The sequence below is a fragment of the Curcuma longa genome, chromosome 10 (assembly GCF_044706935.1).
Source record: "Curcuma longa cultivar G26 ecotype Majalengka, Jawa Barat chromosome 10, ITB_CL_G26_1.1, whole genome shotgun sequence".
Lineage (NCBI taxonomy): Eukaryota > Viridiplantae > Streptophyta > Magnoliopsida > Zingiberales > Zingiberaceae > Curcuma > Curcuma longa.
The window spans coordinates 6,729,813-6,750,383 of NC_133870.1; the positions used below are offsets into that span (position 1 = coordinate 6,729,813).

General features: G+C 39.1%; 4 protein-coding genes across 5 annotated transcripts; all 4 read right to left on the minus strand.

The window, feature by feature from the left end:
* Positions 1 to 734: 734 nt before the first annotated feature.
* Positions 735 to 3,812, minus strand: LOC141836324 (uncharacterized). Its single transcript, XM_074723789.1, has 4 exons — positions 3,521 to 3,812; positions 2,797 to 3,005; positions 1,768 to 1,875; positions 735 to 1,512 (listed from the first exon to the last, which is right to left on the minus strand). Exons 1-4 carry the CDS (start codon positions 3,810 to 3,812, stop codon positions 847 to 849), a joined length of 1,275 nt encoding a protein of 424 aa, XP_074579890.1. The 3' UTR covers positions 735 to 846.
* Positions 3,813 to 4,001: 189 nt separating this feature from the next.
* On the minus strand, positions 4,002 to 12,257 carry LOC141836616 (uncharacterized). 2 transcript variants are annotated; one of them, XM_074724122.1, is made up of 19 exons: positions 12,142 to 12,257; positions 10,274 to 10,389; positions 9,989 to 10,147; positions 9,236 to 9,298; positions 9,068 to 9,157; positions 8,632 to 8,925; positions 8,427 to 8,524; positions 7,938 to 7,973; positions 7,661 to 7,781; positions 7,334 to 7,573; positions 6,942 to 7,037; positions 6,783 to 6,848; positions 6,610 to 6,648; positions 6,380 to 6,514; positions 5,987 to 6,164; positions 5,803 to 5,917; positions 5,007 to 5,100; positions 4,426 to 4,617; positions 4,002 to 4,325 (listed from the first exon to the last, which is right to left on the minus strand). In XM_074724122.1, the coding sequence occupies exons 2-19, from the start codon at positions 10,370 to 10,372 to the stop codon at positions 4,227 to 4,229; spliced, it is 2,214 nt and encodes a 737-aa protein (XP_074580223.1). In that variant the 5' UTR covers positions 10,373 to 10,389; positions 12,142 to 12,257; the 3' UTR covers positions 4,002 to 4,226. The 2 variants fall into 2 exon arrangements, with proteins under 2 accessions (XP_074580223.1, XP_074580221.1); XM_074724120.1 differs by having other exon boundaries at positions 5,803 to 6,164; positions 12,142 to 12,256.
* A 2,200-nt stretch (positions 12,258 to 14,457) lies between these two features.
* On the minus strand, positions 14,458 to 15,982 carry LOC141836670 (transcription factor bHLH113-like). The gene is made up of 6 exons (XM_074724178.1): positions 15,786 to 15,982; positions 15,362 to 15,686; positions 15,169 to 15,279; positions 14,992 to 15,057; positions 14,855 to 14,920; positions 14,458 to 14,774 (listed from the first exon to the last, which is right to left on the minus strand). Exons 1-6 carry the CDS (start codon positions 15,980 to 15,982, stop codon positions 14,535 to 14,537), a joined length of 1,005 nt encoding a protein of 334 aa, XP_074580279.1. The 3' UTR covers positions 14,458 to 14,534.
* A 2,231-nt stretch (positions 15,983 to 18,213) lies between these two features.
* On the minus strand, positions 18,214 to 20,453 carry LOC141836641 (disease resistance RPP13-like protein 4). The gene is made up of 2 exons (XM_074724148.1): positions 19,570 to 20,453; positions 18,214 to 19,490 (listed from the first exon to the last, which is right to left on the minus strand). The coding sequence occupies exons 1-2, from the start codon at positions 20,451 to 20,453 to the stop codon at positions 18,377 to 18,379; spliced, it is 1,998 nt and encodes a 665-aa protein (XP_074580249.1). The 3' UTR covers positions 18,214 to 18,376.
* Between the last annotated feature and the right edge of the window lie 118 nt (positions 20,454 to 20,571).

Here is a 20,571-nt window from a genome sequence, read left to right on the forward strand (position 1 = left end):
CTTCCAATGTATATATACACACACGTGTGTATTTACTAAAATACAATTTTCTGTATTTTTTTTAACCAAAACTACATTATTTTTTTACAGTAATTTATTTTTCTGATTTGGAAATTAGCCTCCATCCCGATTATAAATAAAAATAGAACAGCTTTTAAATTATGAAGATTAATTTGGAATCTCTAGCATCTCATTTTCTATGATTTTAATTTTTAAACACACATTAAATATTTAGGTTGTAGTCTTTAACGATTTGATTTATAAATCAAATCGTATGATAAAAATAATAACTTATAAAATTAATCTACGAACAGGAAAAAAAATTAAAATTATTGTAGAAAATAAAATTTAATATTGAAAGAAATAGCTTTTTAAGCAAAAAATAAAACATAAAAATAGTGAGAGAAATAACTCTAAGCCAGCTCCACGTGGCACGATATGGGTAGTGTCCTAATCAAAATGTTAGTTTTTAATAATATACCAATTTTTTTAGAATTTTAAAAAATAATATGAAATTTAGTATAAGATTTTAATTTTGATTTTTTTTATCGTATTTTTGGCACAACCAATTTTGTGTCGCATCAGACTAAGGGAATTCTCATATCCTAACTCATCTTGGCACAACCAATTTTGTGTCTAGGTCGCATCAGACTAAGCACAACAAAAAATACAAATCAAACCGGATCATACAATTTCCTTTTCTGAATTCAACTACAACAAGCATTCCAATCCTTCATCAACATTTCATAATCTTGCACATTGTTTTCCAACAAGAAACAAAAAAAAAAAAGTGTCCATATATTGTTTGTAGACAGCTCTATCAAAAGCATGAACAGTCATAGATTCTTAAGAACTCGAAACTGAGTCACTTGCCTCGATCTTTGCGCCACGCCTTGCCCTTGGTAATCCAGAGACTCGTCGTACATGCCCACTTGACGTCAAACTAACATATTTGATTTTCCATTCTTTTCTCACTTGCCAAGAAGGTTTACATCCACTGGATGATCCCATTTTGTCGACTTCAGATTTGCCAGATTTGGAGCTCTCACATGATTTGTCAGAAAGATATCGGTCGACACGACTGAAGTAGTAACGAGGGTTGATGTAAATATAGGTTGAAGACACGATCCCGGAAATATTTGATGGCTGTAAGACCTTGATGAATTGTGCAATCTCAGAGAAGCATGAGTGCTCAGAATATGGAACACAGTAGGCATTGTGCTTCAACTTTCTAACATGGGGCATATCTTGTAGCAGGTCCGGGGAAGCTTCGGACTGATGACTCTTTAGAGATGTGTAAAGAGTGGTGTTTTTTGAGGTGTCCAACAACCATGGTAGACCAGAGGGCATAATTCCGATGGTGGGACGCATCTGATTCAATCCATCAATTGTTTCAAAGGTAAAACTATATCGAGGAATAGCTCGTACTCTCGTGAGAGAAGTGTTTGTTGTGAATACGTCCTTGTATCCAAGAAGGTGCATGGTTCGCAAACGTTCAGGCCAGACACGAATCTGAAGAGGAAACACCAAAGTTTATAGCAATCAGTTGCAACTTATCTAATACATATGTTTGTGTGTATCTGTATGTATGATCAAAGGGGGAAAAACATGTATTGCTATAAAGAGACAGAGGAAATGCAGAAACTTCACATGAACCTTTGACAAGAACATGAAAATGGGTTATAAGCTGTCTCACCAACTATGAAACATCGAATTTGCTAAACAGAGTATCAACATTGTCTTAATTGCAGAAAATAAATAGCAAACCTTTATATTCAGAGCTTTGGATATATTGACCAGTAGCTCTTCTTTTCCAAGATTACCAATAGCAATGACAATGTCATGGTCAGGATGCATAACAATTATATCAATTACCTGCCAATATCACACCCAAATTAACTAGGAACTTAATAGCCACACCTGAGCAGTAAACAAGTACAAAAAAGGGAAAAAAAAAGGAATTGATTGAAGTTGTATCAGAATAAAAGATCCTCCTCTCAAAGAAATTGTCTTTTGCATGTTTTGAAGTTCATTGACTCTTCTAACAAGTAATATTCCAATATGCAAAGAGTGAGTAATCATTTCCCTGGACGAGTAAAAGAATCCAGCACTTGATCTTTCAGTTTTTTTACCTGCTTAATTTGTTCTGTGATACTAACATTTTTAGATTTAATTACTTCCATATGCAATAACTGTTACACAAGAATACTAAATAAAAACTTAATAGGCAACCAGAGAAGCAGACGCTTGGTTAGCTGAAGACTTCCACTATCCTGAAGCATACAAGCCAATCAGCATATTGCTATAGTTCAAAAAAATTCACACACACACACACACACAAGGGATAGTTGTTACAATCCTAATACAGAAAATAAAGTACTGATCTACTAAGTTAATCCTAATCATGAAACTGGAAAGAAAAAAAGGAAAATTAGAGCCTCTTTTTGAAAATTAACAAAATAATTCATATCTGGCTAGAGTTGTAATTAAACTTGTAACTCCATCTGAAACAATAACCATTACAAGCTATACTTGTAGCTACAGACGATAAGACACAGAACAGTTCAGAAAGCTTTTGCTTGGAGATTCCTGATGGTTCCATAAACCTACAATGATACATGTTAATAAATAAAGTAAATGTGCAGAATATATCAATTTTCATGAATATATATATTATCTGACCAGCTTAATATGGCAGTATTCTACTAGTTCTCTGCGCCCATGTACCAGGCAATACAGTAGTTCAGGTTCTACACACTTGTTGACATTCTATAAAACATAGAACAGAAAACATACTTGCTTAGTAGCTACTTCTCGAGGAGGAAAAGAAAAAGATGGATTGCAGTAGGTGTTATCCATATAAAGGACATCAATTGTATTGCCTTGGAGAACATCAAGAAGCATCCTCTTTGCCAATTGTGACCTTTCAGATGAAAGTTCCCACCTAAAATCTCCAGTATACAGCACCCATCCAAATGTTCCATGAAACAAGTACATCAGAGCACCTAATAAAATCGCATACATTGTTAACACAAGCCGTCCTTCCTAGAAATCATTGTCCAAAAATGATAGGACAGTACCCAAATCCAAAGTTTGGAATAATATGGAAGATCACGACCATCATAGTACTATATACACTAAACATCCAATTTTTAGCATCAAAATTTTGAGTAACCATCCAATTATTCATTCAAAACTGAATCTAGAGTAAACAAATTTTGTGTAACCATCAATATCACCATTAACGATGGGATAGTAAAAAAAAAATCAAAAGTTTGAAATGCTGTTGAAGCACCACTAGTTGATTTTACTGCAATGAGAACCTTTCTAGAGCTAATTCGCGCCAGCTAATAAGAGACCCAGTCTTATCTTTCGACGTCACAATCCTGACGAACTGATTCATCCAAAACTGAGTTGATAAAAAGTAAACACCATTAAGAAATTCTACCATCTTTTCCACCAAGCCGAATCATAAACTGTAACAGCGAAGTGACAAGTGGAGGAACGAGAGATCGAGTACCGGGGCAGTGGTGGGCATCGATGGCCGTGACGAGAACCCGCACCGGTGCTCCGGAGGCGGGGGAGACGAGGTCGAGGGCTCGGGTGGCGCCGACTTCGATAACCCTAATCAAGGAGACGTCGAACCCGCGAAACCTGAAGGGGAGGAGGCTGGCCGTAACGGGCGAGCAGAAGAGCGGGCCGCGGCGCCAGGCGGCGGAGAGGCCCGCGGTGTGGTCGTCGTGGAGGTGAGTGAGGAAGTACGCCTGGCTCCCCTCATTCCACCGATCGATCGAGACCAAACCCTTCTCCATCCCGCTCGCCCTAATCAGCGAGGAGCTCCCGTCCCCTCCCATGGCGGTGCCCGCTTAAGAAGAGGGTTTCAAATTTTGGCCGGAGCTCGACGGCGACCTTCCTCCCGTTCCGCGAAATCGTGACTTGGCGGCCCATGGGCCGTGAAATATCTGAAGAGTGAATTGGCAGCCCATGGGCCGGCCCACAGATACATGAACAATCTTATTCCTTCCTCGATCAGTTACAAAGATTCAGCACTCCTTCAATTACAACAATTGTTCCAAAAAAATATGACAATTTACAAAACCCAGGCATTCACCTATTAATACAACATTTATAGTTTCAAAATAGTTTATTTATTCATGTTAATGGACAGGCAAAACAACAACTGAGTGGCAAAGGCTGTGTATTTTCAGATCTAATTTACAAGGTAGCTATTTGTTCTGGGCCACTCTGTAGTTCAAGATCAAGTCTTCTGGCTTCTTCCATATATACGCTCGAACTGTGGCCAAACTCATTTCAGGTGACAGCACCTGCCCTCATTGAACAAGAGTGAACACAATGATATTTGTATGTTGATATGTGAATTTAAAAAGTTTAAAAAAAAAAAATTGTGGCCTTTGTGGAGATTACCTGGTTATTGCACAAGATTTCGATGCTTGGTTTCGTCTTTTGCCAAGGTTTCATCCCTGACCGGAGGGAGACATCGCCGATTGAAGAAACCTGAGACAGTTTCGTACTCAATCCCAAACCAGATGAGCCATCAGAGCTTCCACCTTCCAATGGTTTGTCGAGAACCATCTTTTCCAGAACATAATTTATCACCTGTAAAAGGAAATAATACAGAGAAGTTGTTGAGAACCACTTTATTAGAGGGAAGGATACACAATTAAGTAGTTAAAACTTAATGGCTAACTTTAGTGTGTGCTAAAATTGCAATTAACATAGCACGGATCAAATAGTTATCCTATGTTTTGCAACAAATTACTTTGTTTAGTATGTAATATAATGATTCACTGCATTTTAACTAGTGGATGTTTATGATATCTGTGAATACAGGAATGAGGACTGCCATGCACGGGAGAACCAGTTCAGAATCTACAACAAGATTGGATTACAAAAACTTGGTGCAGAAAAGAATCCAACATAACTAATACAACAATCAGGTATTTTTGAAGTGTGACACAGATTAACTGCTACAAACTGTTACTTACTTTGTTAATCCTCAGTATCCGAGGTGCACTCAATTTGCCTTGTGTTATTATTTGCATATTGGAACCTTCGCAAGCTTGCAAATGAAAGCTACACCTAATAATGAAGAATAAAGAAATTCAGGCAAAAAGGTTATTGAGAAAAGTAAAATAACCTACAAATTATCTCATGCACACATGTAAATAATCTGATTTCTCATTCTTAATAAAATGACACTTATAAATCATCTCTACAAATAATAGCTGAGTAATGAAACTGATCTGAAAAAGAAAGTATAGTCTTATGGAAGTTTGGAGGTAAAACAAATAGAAACTTATTCCACAATGAAATTTAAGCATGAATCCACAGAGATCCAGCTAACAAGTGAAGTAAAAGAAATATATGGCAAAAGATGAGGCAAAGGTAGTAGTTAAAATGTAGCCTTATCTATAATGAGAACTTCGACTATAGTTTGCTAATTGTAAGTAGTCAGTCATATAGGAGAACCAGCAACTTTGATAGTCACTTTAACCTGTGTTCTTCAGACATGCAGTTGAAACTTCTATAACAAAGTGGTTTTGAGAACAAAACCAAGCCTCCTTAATTCTTCAACTAAGAAAAATCAAATTTGAACATAATAATACTTAACTTTGGAGGAATATATTTAACTACAAATGGAGGAAAGAAGAGAGTCAAACTCACTATGCGAGAACATTTGTTTTAAGTGTTTAAGTAAATATAACAAATATAATGGGGGCAGAAAAGTGAAAAGAAAGAAAATTTTGTGAGCAGAAAATACAATAAAATTTGATGTGTTACTTTGTATTTTCTCTTGGAGGCAATCGACCATTTAAAACACATTCCATACACCACCAAGGAAGATCCTTCTCATCTTCTGTCCCATCTAAATCTGTGATCTTCTTTCTCCATGGACCTCCATGTGAACCCTCTGTAACTATTGATGGAGGTGAAACTGTAGAAAATTCAAAAGAAGGGAGAATACCAAAATTGTAGTTGTCTGAACCATCATCCACTTCAATTTTTGAGTGTGGGTGATTTTTTACAATATCATTTGTAGATGTAACATCTCCATTCGATGAAGCATGTGACCCAGCTTTATGCCTTCTTTTAGCCATCCAATGGACCAACAAACCACGGAGTGTCTCCTGAGCTAGGTTTATCTGGAGAATTCAAATGTGAGATCACCCCAATAGTGTTAAAATAAAAAATAAAAAAACTTGGGTCCTTCATATAGCATATACACATCTAGTTTAATATATCTAAGTGACCCTATTTTCATTGATATTAAGCAGTAATTCTAAGTCACCAAGAGATGGTTGCTTTATGAAACTAAAGTCAGTTTCAAATCGTACAAAAAATGGTTAAATGTTTTGACCTTGAGATCTTCTGGTGCTCCTGTCATATTCAAGTCCATGGCATACATCTCAGCAGAAAAGCATTGAGGAGTATCCAAATGGACAGACAAACTTCCAAGTCGTGTGTCCATTGTAAACCATGCAGGTATACTCACCTTCGAAAAATAAACATCAAAAGGTTTCTTAGATGTGAAGATAACATGCGAAAATAAGTATTGACATCAAACATGATCCATGCATGAAAATGTACCATTTCAAATAGCTCTTCCTTCTTTTCATCAAAAGAAACCTGCCAAGTGCGAAAAGAAATGCAGAATAGTTAGATGGATTTCATGTCAGTGTGCTAATGCACAAACACCCAATATATTATGGAACCATGTGTAATTATGATATATGGTATATTAATCCTAAGTATGAAAGAACCTTGCCATAGTCCTCAATCACAACACCCTTGGTAATCTCCCACAGTTTAACTGAACCTGCTGTATCCTGTAAGAATGTCACTAGTTTGCAAGGTCAAAATAGAGCCATAGAAGTTAACCAAGTGCAACAAAAATTTATAAGACAGAACATCATATTCACCTTGGTCAGCACATATCTTCTGTTGTTCAAGATTTCATATTTTACGATTCCTGGGATTCCAGAAACGGTGAAAGATGGTTCTTTGTATACAGGAACCTACAAAAGGAAGAGTTTATTCAGATCCTTCATTAGATAATTAAACTCAAATGAATAGGACTGAAAGTAAATAACAATTCCTATGGACTAGTTCCAAAAACTAGAAGCACGGTCAAATTACTGTAACACAATCAGTACTAGAAACTATTAGACTGGCATGCACCTCTTACCCATATATAGGCTATCTCATATGGGTTGTTGTGCCAATGAGAAATAATAAGAGATTAGTTAAATTAATAGCCAAAAGCACTTTGTAGGACTAATATTCATAGAGTTCAGTGGAAACTATGACTTACAGGGGTTGATCCTTCTAAAGAGGCTCTTGCCCTTGTGAATGACAAATTTCCCGCTAAAAAGCAACCACCTCTTTCTAAAACTTTTTGTGGATTTCGTCCTTCAGCTGGCAACCTATGTACAGACGAAGCTGTAGTCGCAATCCATATACTATCATCCTGTAATGCCATCTGTAAAATAGGGTGTTCTTCTTTTGTGTAGAGCAAAAGGCTTTCTCTTGTAGACAAGTCTGTCAGGTACAACTAACAAAAACAGAATCATACAGTGTGTAGATTAGGGAACAGATAACTTTTTTTACAAAGGGCAGGTGTGAGAATTCTTATACTTACAGATTGGTCTCTCCCACCACTGTAAACATGTGTGAATGCTGGGTTGCTGGCAAGAGCCCATACAGAATCAGTATGGACGGCATAAGAATGCACACAACGTTGCTGACCAAGATCCCATAGACTACAGAAAACAATGATGACCAAAAAATTAGCTACCGATTTAAGGATAAAGCAAAAGCTTATTGATAGATAATCCATGAAATGGAAAAAGAAAAGAATTTGATGCCTGAAATCCAAACCAAATTGAAGAGGATTTAGTACGAGGGGTATGTCTTACCGGATCATTGAATCAGATGAACCTGATAGGCAGAATCTGCAACATACATTAACAAACAAATTTTTCATTATGATGTCAAACAATAATTCCGAAACAAAAAAGTAACATCAAGCGAGTCCAATCAGCAAAAAAAAAAAGTAAGATTAATTGATATAGATCAGAACTTTTTGCAAATCCCATAAAAGGAGAGTTTCTTTGCTTTGCGATAGCACTAATCATCGGATCCTTGAATAGAAGCCAAAAATCATAGAGCTAACTTGCATTTGTAAAGTTCCTAAAATCAAGAAGAAAAAACTTGCAGAGACATACTAATACACAGTTTAGTAACTATTATCAGTCTTGCAGTAGACAGTGCCAATGATATCCTGTATTGCATGATACATTCACATGAATCCAATTGAAATGCATAAATAGAACAGTAACACCAAAAAGTAGAAAGCTGAGAAACATAATCGCGTTGGTCTTAGGATACAAAAAAAAAGTACACACCTTCCTGTGGAATCAAGAAGCAAAGCCCTGATATTGTCAGTATGCCCTCTAAGCTTTAGAACTTTTGAACCAGTTCTTGGATCCCAAACCCGTATAACCTATAGAAAGTCAATAGGTACGCTAATAAATATCAAAATATCCACATTCAGAAGAGTTTCTTTTCCATAATTCAAATGTGGAACATGTTTATTCAGAATTTAAGCACCTTCTCAGTTCCACCAGAAACAAGCAAGGTTCCACTGTTATTCATAGCCAAGGCATAAACTGACTCCTTATGGCCTTTGACAGCAATTGGACAATATCCACCAGATTGATTGTTATGAAAAGATATGTTGTTTCCAGCATTAATACCCCGTAGGCTTGAAATAGGAGGTCCCACTGTCCCATTAGAATGTTCGTCTTCTTTCGGATCAACAAACTTTACAATTGGAAGGAGAGCTGCATCAATGTCCCATATGAAAACCTCACCACCAAGCCCCGCAGAGGCAACTATATTGCTCTAACACAGTTAACAGTAGAAAAGGAATCAGAAATTTCAAAACCAAAGAAAACAAAAAAGAATTTAGACAACTACACACATAGTATCCAACCACAGCATATTAACAAAGCTACTTTTGCAGTTAAAAAGTTAAATTGGATACATTTTTCTCAGCGGCAGCAAGACATATGACATAGTCAGAATGTTGACGAAGAGTTCTCATGCAAACACCATCAGACAAGGGATTCCATATCTGTGGAAAAAAGAATAAGGACAATTTAACATAGATTAACTTCTTTACATCAACAATAACCAAATTTAAATGAAGAACCTTCAGGGTGGTGTCTGAAGAACAGGAAACAAGGTTGCTACCAGCCATAACTGCATCATTGACCTGTATTACAGTTGCAGATTAAATAAAGTAAACTGATAATAACACTGTGAGATTTTAATTAGATATTGAATAGTGTATCTTGGTTAAGTTGATAATTGCATAATACTTCTAATGCAAACGGAAACTGGAAACTTCTAAACAGGTTTTAAATTACAGATCTACTAGGCTATTCCTCCAACCTCATTGCAGATTTCAATGGTCACAAAATATTTCTATGATATACCACTCTAAATGAATTGACTTTATATACACCAAAAGCAAACTAATGCTCTTACTACCACATTAATTACTACAACAATAATCAAACTCAGATTCATTTGATGTATTAGGAAAATTATGCAAGCTATAAGACAAGCTAACACATGAAAAATGTACAAAACATAGAATTCCATACAATACAAGATTATCTACTCTGTTTCCTAAGGGAACAAATACCACAGAGATGTAGTCAAATCATTGGTATTTGCATTTTTATGAGGTGATCTTGGACTGTTTAGTACTCAGTTCATTATACAATGCCAGTAAAAGTAGTCTTAAGGACCAACAACATTAGTACTGTTTTTATTGTTACTAAGCTAGCCAGTTTTCCACTGGAAGCGAAGATGAGATACATACATTATAAGGAAAAAGAAACTGAAGAAAGAGCAACTAAGTTAAATGGAAATGGACTTAAGTTTAATGGAGAAATACCCAATCTACATGGGACTCAAATGTAGCTGAATAGGTAGCGTCATTTTTACTTAATGCCCATCCTTTCAATGTCCCATCTCTGCCCCCCGTGAAAAGATAATCACAACTACCGGGAGTAGTAGAATTTAGGACAGCCAAACAATTAATACCTGCACAATGCTGCATACAAAGGCAACAATTTGAATGAAACAATATTTTTTATGTCAAGATACAAAATATATCTTGGAACAGCAGATCAGGAACATAATATACTAGCTGGAAAAACAATAAGAATTTAAAGGAAACCTTTGTGTTATCTGCATCATTCAGAACATATGTCAAGCGTTTCTCCTTCCGAGGGCGTGTTGAATTGGAGGTGTTACCTGCACTGGCCACACGGTGCATTGCAGCTCAAGGCTTTCCTGTAATATCTTTTGAAAGTAAGATCAGATTATCACACTTAACAGAATTGCAGAGAAATATAGCATGAACATGCTTGCAGCAACTAGAAAATGTTCAGGAATGCTGATAATATTGCATAAATTGTCTTTGGTTAAGATACAACATGTCACACTAATATCTTACATCGACCATGCTATTAATTTTTTAAATAAAAAATGGAAATTTAGGGTCATTATTCACGAGAAAATATACACAGAAATTTTCTGCAAGGCTATATATATATATATATATATAATGATCTTCATCAAGTCGTGTCCCAACTGTTTGGAGGTCAACTATATAAAGCTAATGAATCCATTGAACTCTATTCAAGGTTATATCACTTGTAATATTCAAATCACATTTTTTATTAAATGACTAATGTTTTCTCATCAACCTCCCTTCACCTTTTATTCTAATAGATTTAACTCTACTGTGTATCAGTCACATTTAAGTATGTTCATACTATCTCAAACTATTTTTCTCTCATTTTATCATCTATTATAACTACACCTAAATGCTCTCATATATTCAAATGAAAGTTTATGTTTTCTTTTAGTGCCCTAAAGAAGTATAAATTAAATTAAAACATAAAAGTGTGACATGAACAATACAACATTCCAACGATCCTAAATACTTGGCATTAGCTACGTGAACCTTTTGTATACATCAAACTCTTGTTTGTTGCTACAAGTCCTTCGTCCTTAGTCTACTTCTCCTTGCACCACTAATATTAAATTGATTTGCTTGTCAACTGATTTGTCTTCTTTGAACATGATCCTACATCCTAGCTCAGTTTCTGTAATTTTCATCTACCAGGCAACTTACTTGTGTTCATGAATGGCATACCACAGGCCATAAATTATATTGGCTAATTACAGATGATGTTAACTCTATCACAGTAGTCATAAATGTCATGCATACTCCTTAAATACACTCATCTCACATCTAGTTATACAATACTCCACTACCAATGCCACGGTATAAAAACCCCCTCAACATGAGGGATTGATAAAAAAAAAATTAATGTGTGTATTACTTAAAGAAAATGGAAATACTATTATTCAAGTGAAATTAGGCATAACTCCTATAGATGATAAAATGAAAGAAAACTTAGTATGACTGTATTACTAGTTGGTACATCTTTAAAATGATGCTAGATTAATGATTAGGAGACGGCAAGTTTGACTCACAGATATTAGGCATGGACAGTTAGAGGTTGAATTCAACGTAAAGATTTTAGGAATATATCGTTTACAATTTGCTGGTTTCAAAAGGATTGTAAAGAACCTCTCTCTTTGCTCCTACTGTACATTTAGCATCACATCTCAACAGATAGCTATAAAATGTTGGTTTTGACATTAGTCGAGGAGGAGAAGAATCCAACAAGGATTTATCCTTGAAAATCAGCTTAAACAAAACCAGGAATATAATCAACGCGACGATATGCAGAAACAGAATCCAATGGAGCTCCACTCCTTCCTTAATCTTCTTCTGAACTGCCTGACAATATTCTAGGATCTAGGGAAGGAGGATCCTATCTATAAATTGACTCCCGATTCTGATTTACAGACCACGATAACGCCAATCGGTCAAAAATCTCATCTTCTTATAAAAAACAATGTTTTAGTATAAAAGGATCCCACGGATCACCTAAACCCAAACGCACACTCACTTCGAAACACATGACGGGCACATGAAATCCAAACAGCACGAAGAGGGGAAGCTCTTACCTGCACCGAACAGGATTGATACTGATGATTTTCTGCTCGTCTCCGAGCTCGCGCGATGGGCTCGCTGCCGCTCTGCCGCAGAAAGCCCTCCTCGTCTACTACCGAACGAAGAAAGAGAGAGCGCCGGGAGAGACGTTCCGTCGGAAGATTCTGAGACTGACACGAGGTGAACCGGTTTCCCTGGTTCGCCAGTTCGAGTCAGATCTAGCCGGTTCAGGCCCAACTCGGAGCAAAATCCGGCCCAATGTAGCCCAAATCCAGCGAGAAAACCAAAAACGTTGAGAGGCGAAAATCATAATAAATCTAGAAAGTAGAAAGTCAAGATTTTTATTTGTACTAATAGTAGAAAGTTTTTGTCATTCGATGTGTGCTTATTATTACTCATAAAAAATCTTAATTCTTTATGATATATCTAGGCGGTTCCGGTCAAATACCGTGGATAATTAAGCCATTAGTCAATGAATGATCCAACACGTGCACTCCCTGGAGGTCGTTGATGAGGAGAGTGAGGAGGACATGAAACATACTTCAACGGAGAATTAGACTGACGTCGGAGAAATTCTGATAGACCACTTTAACGCTCAAGTTATGATTTACTTAAGGTATAATACTAGAGTAGGAAGAAGAGATAAAAGAGAGAGAGCTCCCGTCCTTTAGGGTTGATATATAGTTGTCAGGAGAAAATCTCTACGTTGGACATTACCCTCCTCTTCATCAATCTTATGGAAGCTAGATCTGCTTCATCATTCATATGATGCCCCATATTTTGAACTATTTGTCATCGTCATCGTTGTTCGCACGTGTTTTCAATGGATTCCATAGAGTGTTGATCCGCCTTGAAGAGGGATAAGCGAGTGAGGTTGATGTTGAGTGACTATGAGAATAAATAGTGTCGAAGTCTGAGACTGAGATAGGGTTGGCGTTGAGGTCTGAGGTCGAGACAAAGATAATGCTAAGATCCAAGGCCGAGTCAAAATAGTGAGGGTGTCGAGATTCAAGATCGAGCCGAATAGGAATGGTGTCGAGGTCAAGACAAAGAGGATGCTAAGATATGAGGCCGAGCTGAGATAGTGTCGAGATCTGAGACCGAGATAAGAATGATGTCGAGATCTAAGACTGAGCATAGGTCTAAGACTGAGATAGGGATGATGCTGAGATCCAAGGTTGAGCCGAGACAATGAGAATGTTGAGATTCGAGATCGAGCTGAGATAGTGTCGAGGTCAAAGACCGAGACAAGGATAATGCTAAGATCTGAGGTTTGAGACCGAGATAGGGATAATGCCAAGATTCGATGCCAAGCTAACACAACGAGGGTGCCAAAATCCAAGGTCGAACTGAGATAGTGAAAGTGCTAAGCTTCGAGACCGAGTCGAGATAGTGTCAAGGTCTAAAACCAATACATGGATGATGCTGAGATCTGAGGCCGAGCCAAAACAATGAGGGTGTAGAGGTCCAAGGCCGACTTATATCCCAGCTAGGTTCTATCCCTTGGGATGAGTATGCAGAGTGAGTTCGATCGGACTCGAACCTCACTTGGGTTGAATTCAATTCCTCTTTAATCATGTTTGATCAAGTTGACTTTGACCAACAGGTCACCATGGTTGTTGACCCTAAGTGTCATATAGAGGCTATGAATGATAAAGACGGTCAATTAATTCTAAAAAATTTTAGATAATTTTTAGTATAATTTCATACAAATAAGTGAGAGTGATTTTCAAAGTAATGAGGTGCAGTTGAGTCTTAACACAATTTCAATTTTATATGAAATATGATATTGACTTTAAAACAATTTCCTAATTGTTCTTTTTAAAAAAATATTCCCAAAAAACTAAAAACAGGAAATAAAAATGTTTTCTTTGTTGTTTCTCTTTCCATTTTTTTCTCGGTCATGACTAAGCATTAAAGTCAAAATTATCATCTAGAAACTAAGAACACTGAAGGGGTCCTCCACTCAGAATTCTGCCAAGAAACAGGAAGACTGGGACTCCAAACACCAATAGCCTTCCTCTGACACATTATGATCATCATTCCATATACACAACTCGAAAGTCAAGATCTCAAAGCAAATAAATAAGTAAATTTATGAAAAAAATTGTACTCAATTAAGACTCCTTCACATTATTGAATCACATTTTCAATCAAGAAGGATGATGGCGAAGTGCATGAGTGGCCTGTGCCTTCCACTTGCACTCCAAAAACTGCATCAATTCAAAGAACAGGAACAGAAATCCACCCATTTCCTTCTTCCTCATCCCCCTTCTGCTAAATTCAGCAATCACTCAACTTTCCAGCCAAATTTAGCATCTGTTCCTGCTCTTTCAGCTCTCAAACATGGTTAACTAATGCTAGCTTATTCAATAATCAGTTTCATCTACTTCGGCTCTTGCATGCTCTATCTGAAGCTTCCTCCAAACAAAGCTGCAGTAGGGTGCCAGAAATCACCGGCCGTCTCCCCGGTCGCCGGGCACACGCTGGTGATCGGGACCAGGCATAGCCCTTGGCTTCTCAGGCCTAACTGCTTCGTCGTGGCATCGCGGTCCTCCCTCGACGGATCGTTGATCATCTGCATTAGGTTTGGCACCTGTTTTTGCTTCCTTGGAAGCCCATCTTTGAAGTAGGGACTACTTAGAACCTAAAGCTCAATCATGCAAACGCATATAAAGTTAGTGATCGCTATAAATACTGAAAGTTAATGTATTGCAGTATACTTACGCCAACTTGGTCATGAAGGAACTTGATGTAATCAATGGCTTCTTGGAGAACTGATGCAGTATCAGTCTGATATCAATGGAATCAATGAATTAATGCAGATGTTAATCGATCTTTAGTTAATCGAAGGGAATATATACCTTTCCGAAAGGTGAAACTAGTTGCTGAAGGGCAGTGACTCTGTCCCCTAGCTTCTCTTTCCTGACCTACATGTAAAAAAAAAAAAAAAAGGCAAGATAGTACAAAAGCAAGAGATCTAATTAAAGATGCATGATGGATCATAATCTAAGGAAATGTCATCGATCGATCGGCCGTACCTTAAAGGCCGGTGACGGGGAAGAAGCCGTCTCCATCCGGGGCCTTTTCTGATCACCTCCTGTTTTCTTGGTGGAGGAAGAAGAGCATGCGTCATGAGTTCCTGAACTCATCTGTAATGAATTACACAAAAACCAAAAATATTAAAGGCTCCAAAATATTAATGTATGCATTATATCAAAAATAAAATTCTACCTTTCTTCCACAAGCAGTTTTGGAAGCTTGAGATGGAGGATGGAAGATTGAATTGGCATCAGTAGTACTGTTTCCGGTGATGAACTGCAACTGGTTGTTGACCTCTTGGTCTGGAAGAGGTTTGGGCCATGAACAATACGAGCTTGGATTAACACTGCTGTGGTTGATGGATTCATCACCAGGGCTGAAACTGTATTGCTGAAACAAAAAATTCTGATCCACGGCAGAAACCAAGGCATGATCTTGCTTGTCGATGCAGGTTCTCGAACCGAGCTCTTGATCTTGCAGCATGGAGAGAAAAATCTCAGGCCTTTCAGTCCCATTCCTGCATGTATATACATACATTTCATGAAACTGCATCATGTATATACACGCATGAAATCAATCAGAAACCATGCGAGAAAAGCTGGCAAAGATCACGTACAGCAAGGCTTGAGTCCAGGAAATGGAGGAGGAATCGATGAAAGAATGAGGGGCGAGTTCTTGGAAGGTGATGGAGCTGCCGGAAGCTGAGCCTGAAGACTCGTCGCAAGATTGGGGATGAGGTTTAGCCTCACCGCCCAATTCTGTTGCAGCAGCTGCAGAACTCCACCAGCTGCATCTGCCTCCATTGCTCATCATTCTGGTTGCTTTGATGGAAAGAAGATTGGAAGATGGATTGAGGGCTTGATATATTTATATATATTGGAGCTTCAAGGGGAAGCTGAAGTGGAAGAAATGGAGGAGCAATTCATTTCTATGAGATCATTATAAGTCTTTGGAACTTGTCGAAAACTGTAATAATTAATGACTTTTTAATTTGAGGGAATTTCACTTTGCCTCCCTAAGTTTATCTTCTTTCAATCTTCCTCTCTAGGATTCAGAAAATTTTATTCTACCCTTCAAAGTTATAGAAATATTTTTGGAAAAAACCTGAGTATAATATATATTTTAACATAGCTCCTCGCAAAATACTTAATTCTTGTAATATATAAGATTCAAAATAAAAATACTTTTAAGTGAATATTGGAAAATTGCAAAGTTTTTTTTTGAGTAAATTACACTTTAATTATCGATATTAAGGAATAGCAAACATAATCATGTTAAAGTAAAAGGGAGGGAGTAAAAGGAAAATTTAGAGATAAGATTTGATAATATTGAGAATACAGACACTTTTGTGTCAATATTTAAAAAAACGTGGAGTCTTTAGTAAATCACCTTTTAAACAAAATCTAGAAGGCACTGAATCAAAAAAGGTGACGTCATGCATAGACCTTGCTGCCGTAAGTCAACGTGGGCCCGGCTAGGCGTGCGAAATGCCCACTAAAACACAGGGGCCCACCTCATGTTCCACAAGTCAAAAGCCGGGAACATTTTGCACTTGCCTCCCTACTTGATGAATATTTTGAACTTACCTCCTTGCTTCCTGATTACTTAAGTCTGAAATAAAAAATGATTTAAATTTTATTTTTTAAAAAAATATATAATAAATATAATATGATTTAAATCAGGTTGACTTGTGGCGTGGACTTGGCGACAAGATGCCGCATTAGTGAGAAAAGGTTTGACTTTTGCAGACATTGGTCATTTCTGATGTTGTGGGTGTGATCTTGGCTCTTGTCGTATTGTATTTTTTCAATTTCCTTCTAGAATGATATCATCAATTTAAAGTCAAACACATCAATAGATCTTCAGAAGATCTAGTCATCACCCACTTATAACTGTGTTTAATTTGTAATGGCAAGGTAATTATATTTATTCTTACATACTATTTTTTTCTAATTGTAGTAGTTTAAATCGCAGAAAAAAGAGTAGATTAGCCCAAAAAATTTCAGTCTTTTCTCAATAAGTGTTAACGTAAAAATAAAAACCAACTTAGCAATTAGTTTTAAATTGAGGATTATAGGTATCGGAATAATGCCCTTTCCTTTGAGGTTCCTCTTCTGCTCCAGGAAATCGGAATGGCAGTCCATGCAATCTTCATGGACTCAAAAATTTTCAGCTTTCATATCTGAATAGCTTCCCACATCCTACCTTCCAAATAGCATAAAATCTTGACAAGGAACACCAAGAATTTAGAAGCAAAGACAGTTTTATTCTTGCTGGTGATCGACGTTGTCAAGGTTGGACTTGCTGGTGAAGTTGTACAGGCGATCGTTGAAGGCAGAGCAATGAGAGATTCCAATGGTGTGGCCAGCTAATTGTGAATGCATTAAGAACAGCTAAATCTAGCAGTTTGTATCAACAAAATATCTTTTCCAAACAAACTGTTTTGAATACTGAATTGTACCTGACAATACAACAAGGTCCTTCACGCAGCTTAATCCTTCCTTCCAAACATGGAGATCAATGTGCTGATGTTTGTGGTGGGAGGAGGCCATTGCTTTGTCTCATCGGCAAACGCGAGGCCATCTCTTCGCTCGGTCGGTACATGCCAAGAGCATCACCTTCAAAGTCAACTCATAAGAAAACAAGGGAAAAATTAAAAACAAACTGTTTGCATCAAGATTATTCAATCAACCACAAGGTTTCAGAAGCTTCCAAGTTTAATCGAAGACCAACGGAGTAATAAGTAAATGCATCATCTATTTAATTAATCTCCATGCAACTAAATCTCACACGTAAGTTGACTTTAACTGCATGTAATTAAATCTCACACGTAAGTTGACTTTTTTGACGTTCTCCTCCCCCTTCATCTTTTCCTTACCACCACCTCCTCATCCTCTGCTTCGCCGTTTTCAAGCCCAAGCCACCGCAAGTCCAAACCACCCTCGTCGGCGTCCGCAGCATCCAGTTCCAGCCGCCGCCCTCGGCCTCTAACTCGACGTCAACGTCAACTACGCCGGAGATGTTGCCGGAACGTTCTGGGCGTGAATGACACTTGATTTATTCTGTTAAATTCAAAAGGAAAGTTGTAGCTTTGCACAAGTAACAATATGCAACCTTATTGATGAACACACAAACACACTCCGTACTGAAACTAAGAAAACCGAAAGCGCACAATCAATATGATCAGCTCCCAATTCTACTCTGTCATCATCTTGCGGTGTTGCTGCTCTCTCCAACTTCATCCTCCTTCTCGGGCAGCCGCCAAAATCCTTCCTCATCGCAGTGCCAATCACGCAACTCAGGAGAACACTCGAATTTCTCCACGCGCTGGAGATTCGGAAACGTAGCATGCAGAGAGCTCCATGAATCCTCCAACTTCTTGAGGTACCTCACCCGCAGCACGGTCGCGGACCAAGTTTTTCCCTCTAGGATAACGCTCTTCAGCATGCCCCCACCCCTCACGTAAAGCTTCTCCAACTTCCTCACCTTCTCAGGATCGATCCACTCCGGGAGTCTCTCCTTGTTGAAGCACCGGAGGTCCAACTTCTCCAGATTAGGAGGGAGAACCTGCGCCGGCGTTGTTCTCGTTATCGTCGTTTGTGGCCTCTTCGGTTGATGATCGGCCACATCATGAGTCGGAGCGACAGCGGTTTGCTTGCTCTGAGAAGCTTCTGCACGGCTTTTCCCTTTGGTGGCTTCTGGATCTGGAGTTTGGCCTGCGCCGCCGTCAGTGGCGGCCGCCGACTTAGATTCCTTTCCGAGGACTCCCCATGTTATAATTAGTGTGGTGACGCCCTTGAGTTTGCCAATTGCTTCCAACTCTTCATCCCTGAACTCGCGGCCAGTGTTGACGCTGAGCTTCCTCAATTGCTTCAACTTCTCCAAGTCCTCGAGTTGGCAATGGCTCCTATTCAAGTAATCGCCGACGACGAAGCCCTTGAGCACTTCCAGCTCCGACAGGGAAGAGAGCGTCTTCGGGATATGGTCGAGCAAATAGCACTCTGACACGTCGAGGAACTGCAGCCTCTTGATGCTGCCGATTTCCGGCGGCAGCTTCTCAAGGTTATGGCAGGCGCGGAGGTCGAGCGTCGAGAGCGCGTGGAGCTTCTCGGTGGAGTCCGGCAGCTTCTCCACCCGAGAGACGCCCCTCAAGCTGAGGTACTTCAAATTCCGGCAGTTTCCTAACCCGGCCAAGAATTCATTGTCACGGACCTCAACATGCTGCTTCTTGTCCTCCTCTGTATGCTCCCGCCACCTCCCCAGATGCATCGTCGTCATCCTTGTCTTGTAAACAAGCCAATCCGGCGGGAACTCGATGTATCTGTTAAGGAATACAAACATCATCAAATATCATCATCGTCGTCATCTCAAAATGATTTTAGGGTTTAAGAGGATGATACTGTTTGCTGATGTTGTAGACAGTGCGCAAGGTCCGATCTGCCTCCTCTTCGGTGGGTATGAACAGCGGTTGTTTACTGCACAGGCAGGCGCGGTGGCTCCTGGTGTAGTCTTCACTGGGATAGCCCGACTCGTCGTACTCAACGAAGGCGTTCGTGTTTGCGACGTCGATCAAAAGCAGGCGGATCCAGCTCTGGATCTGGCAGTAATGATCCTTGTCGCAATGTCGCTTCTTGATTGGGATGACGAAGCCCTTGGCAACGAGTTGATCGAAGCAGCGCTTGCCGTCGTCGACGTCCTTGATGATGTTCTCGCCCATCCACCAGTGGAAGAGCAGCCGCTTCTTGATCTCCGCGTTGGGGGGGAAGACAGAGATGGTGAAGAGGCAATTCTTGAGTTGCTGCTCGAGGCAGTCCACCACGAGCTTGAGGTGCCCCCACGCTGAGCTCTTCTGGATCTCCTGCTCCGCCAACGACAGCTCCAGCGGCGGCGCCTCCTCCTCCTCCTCCCCCCGCGCGGCCGACGAGTCCATCTCCTTCCGATCTTCGTCAGTGACGACTACTTTGAGCGCTTTCTCGAGGGCCTCATTGATCTTGTCCAGATCGCTCTCCAAATCCGGTAACTCGGCGATTGATGATTTGTCGTCGACTCTGCTCATGATCTCATCGATGCAACGGGCAACTTCACCAAGTTCCCCCATGGCTTTGTTTTCCTTGCGCGTGTCTTCCTTGAGCATGTTCTTCAGCTTCACCATATCATTCTTAACATTCTCAAACTTGTCTTTGAAATCATCCCGCGGAGAGCCGCCGTATACGCCGTCCAAGCCGTCCAAGCGCATCAGCAGCCGAGAGATTATTTCAACGCTGCTTCCACTGCAGGGCAACATGCTGAGTTCTTGGTGATGAACAATGGTGCAAAATGAGAAACAATCTATATAGACCAAAGCAGGGTGCCTCCCCTGACCTGCAAGCAAAGAATATCAAAAACAAAGAGAATGGGTAAAG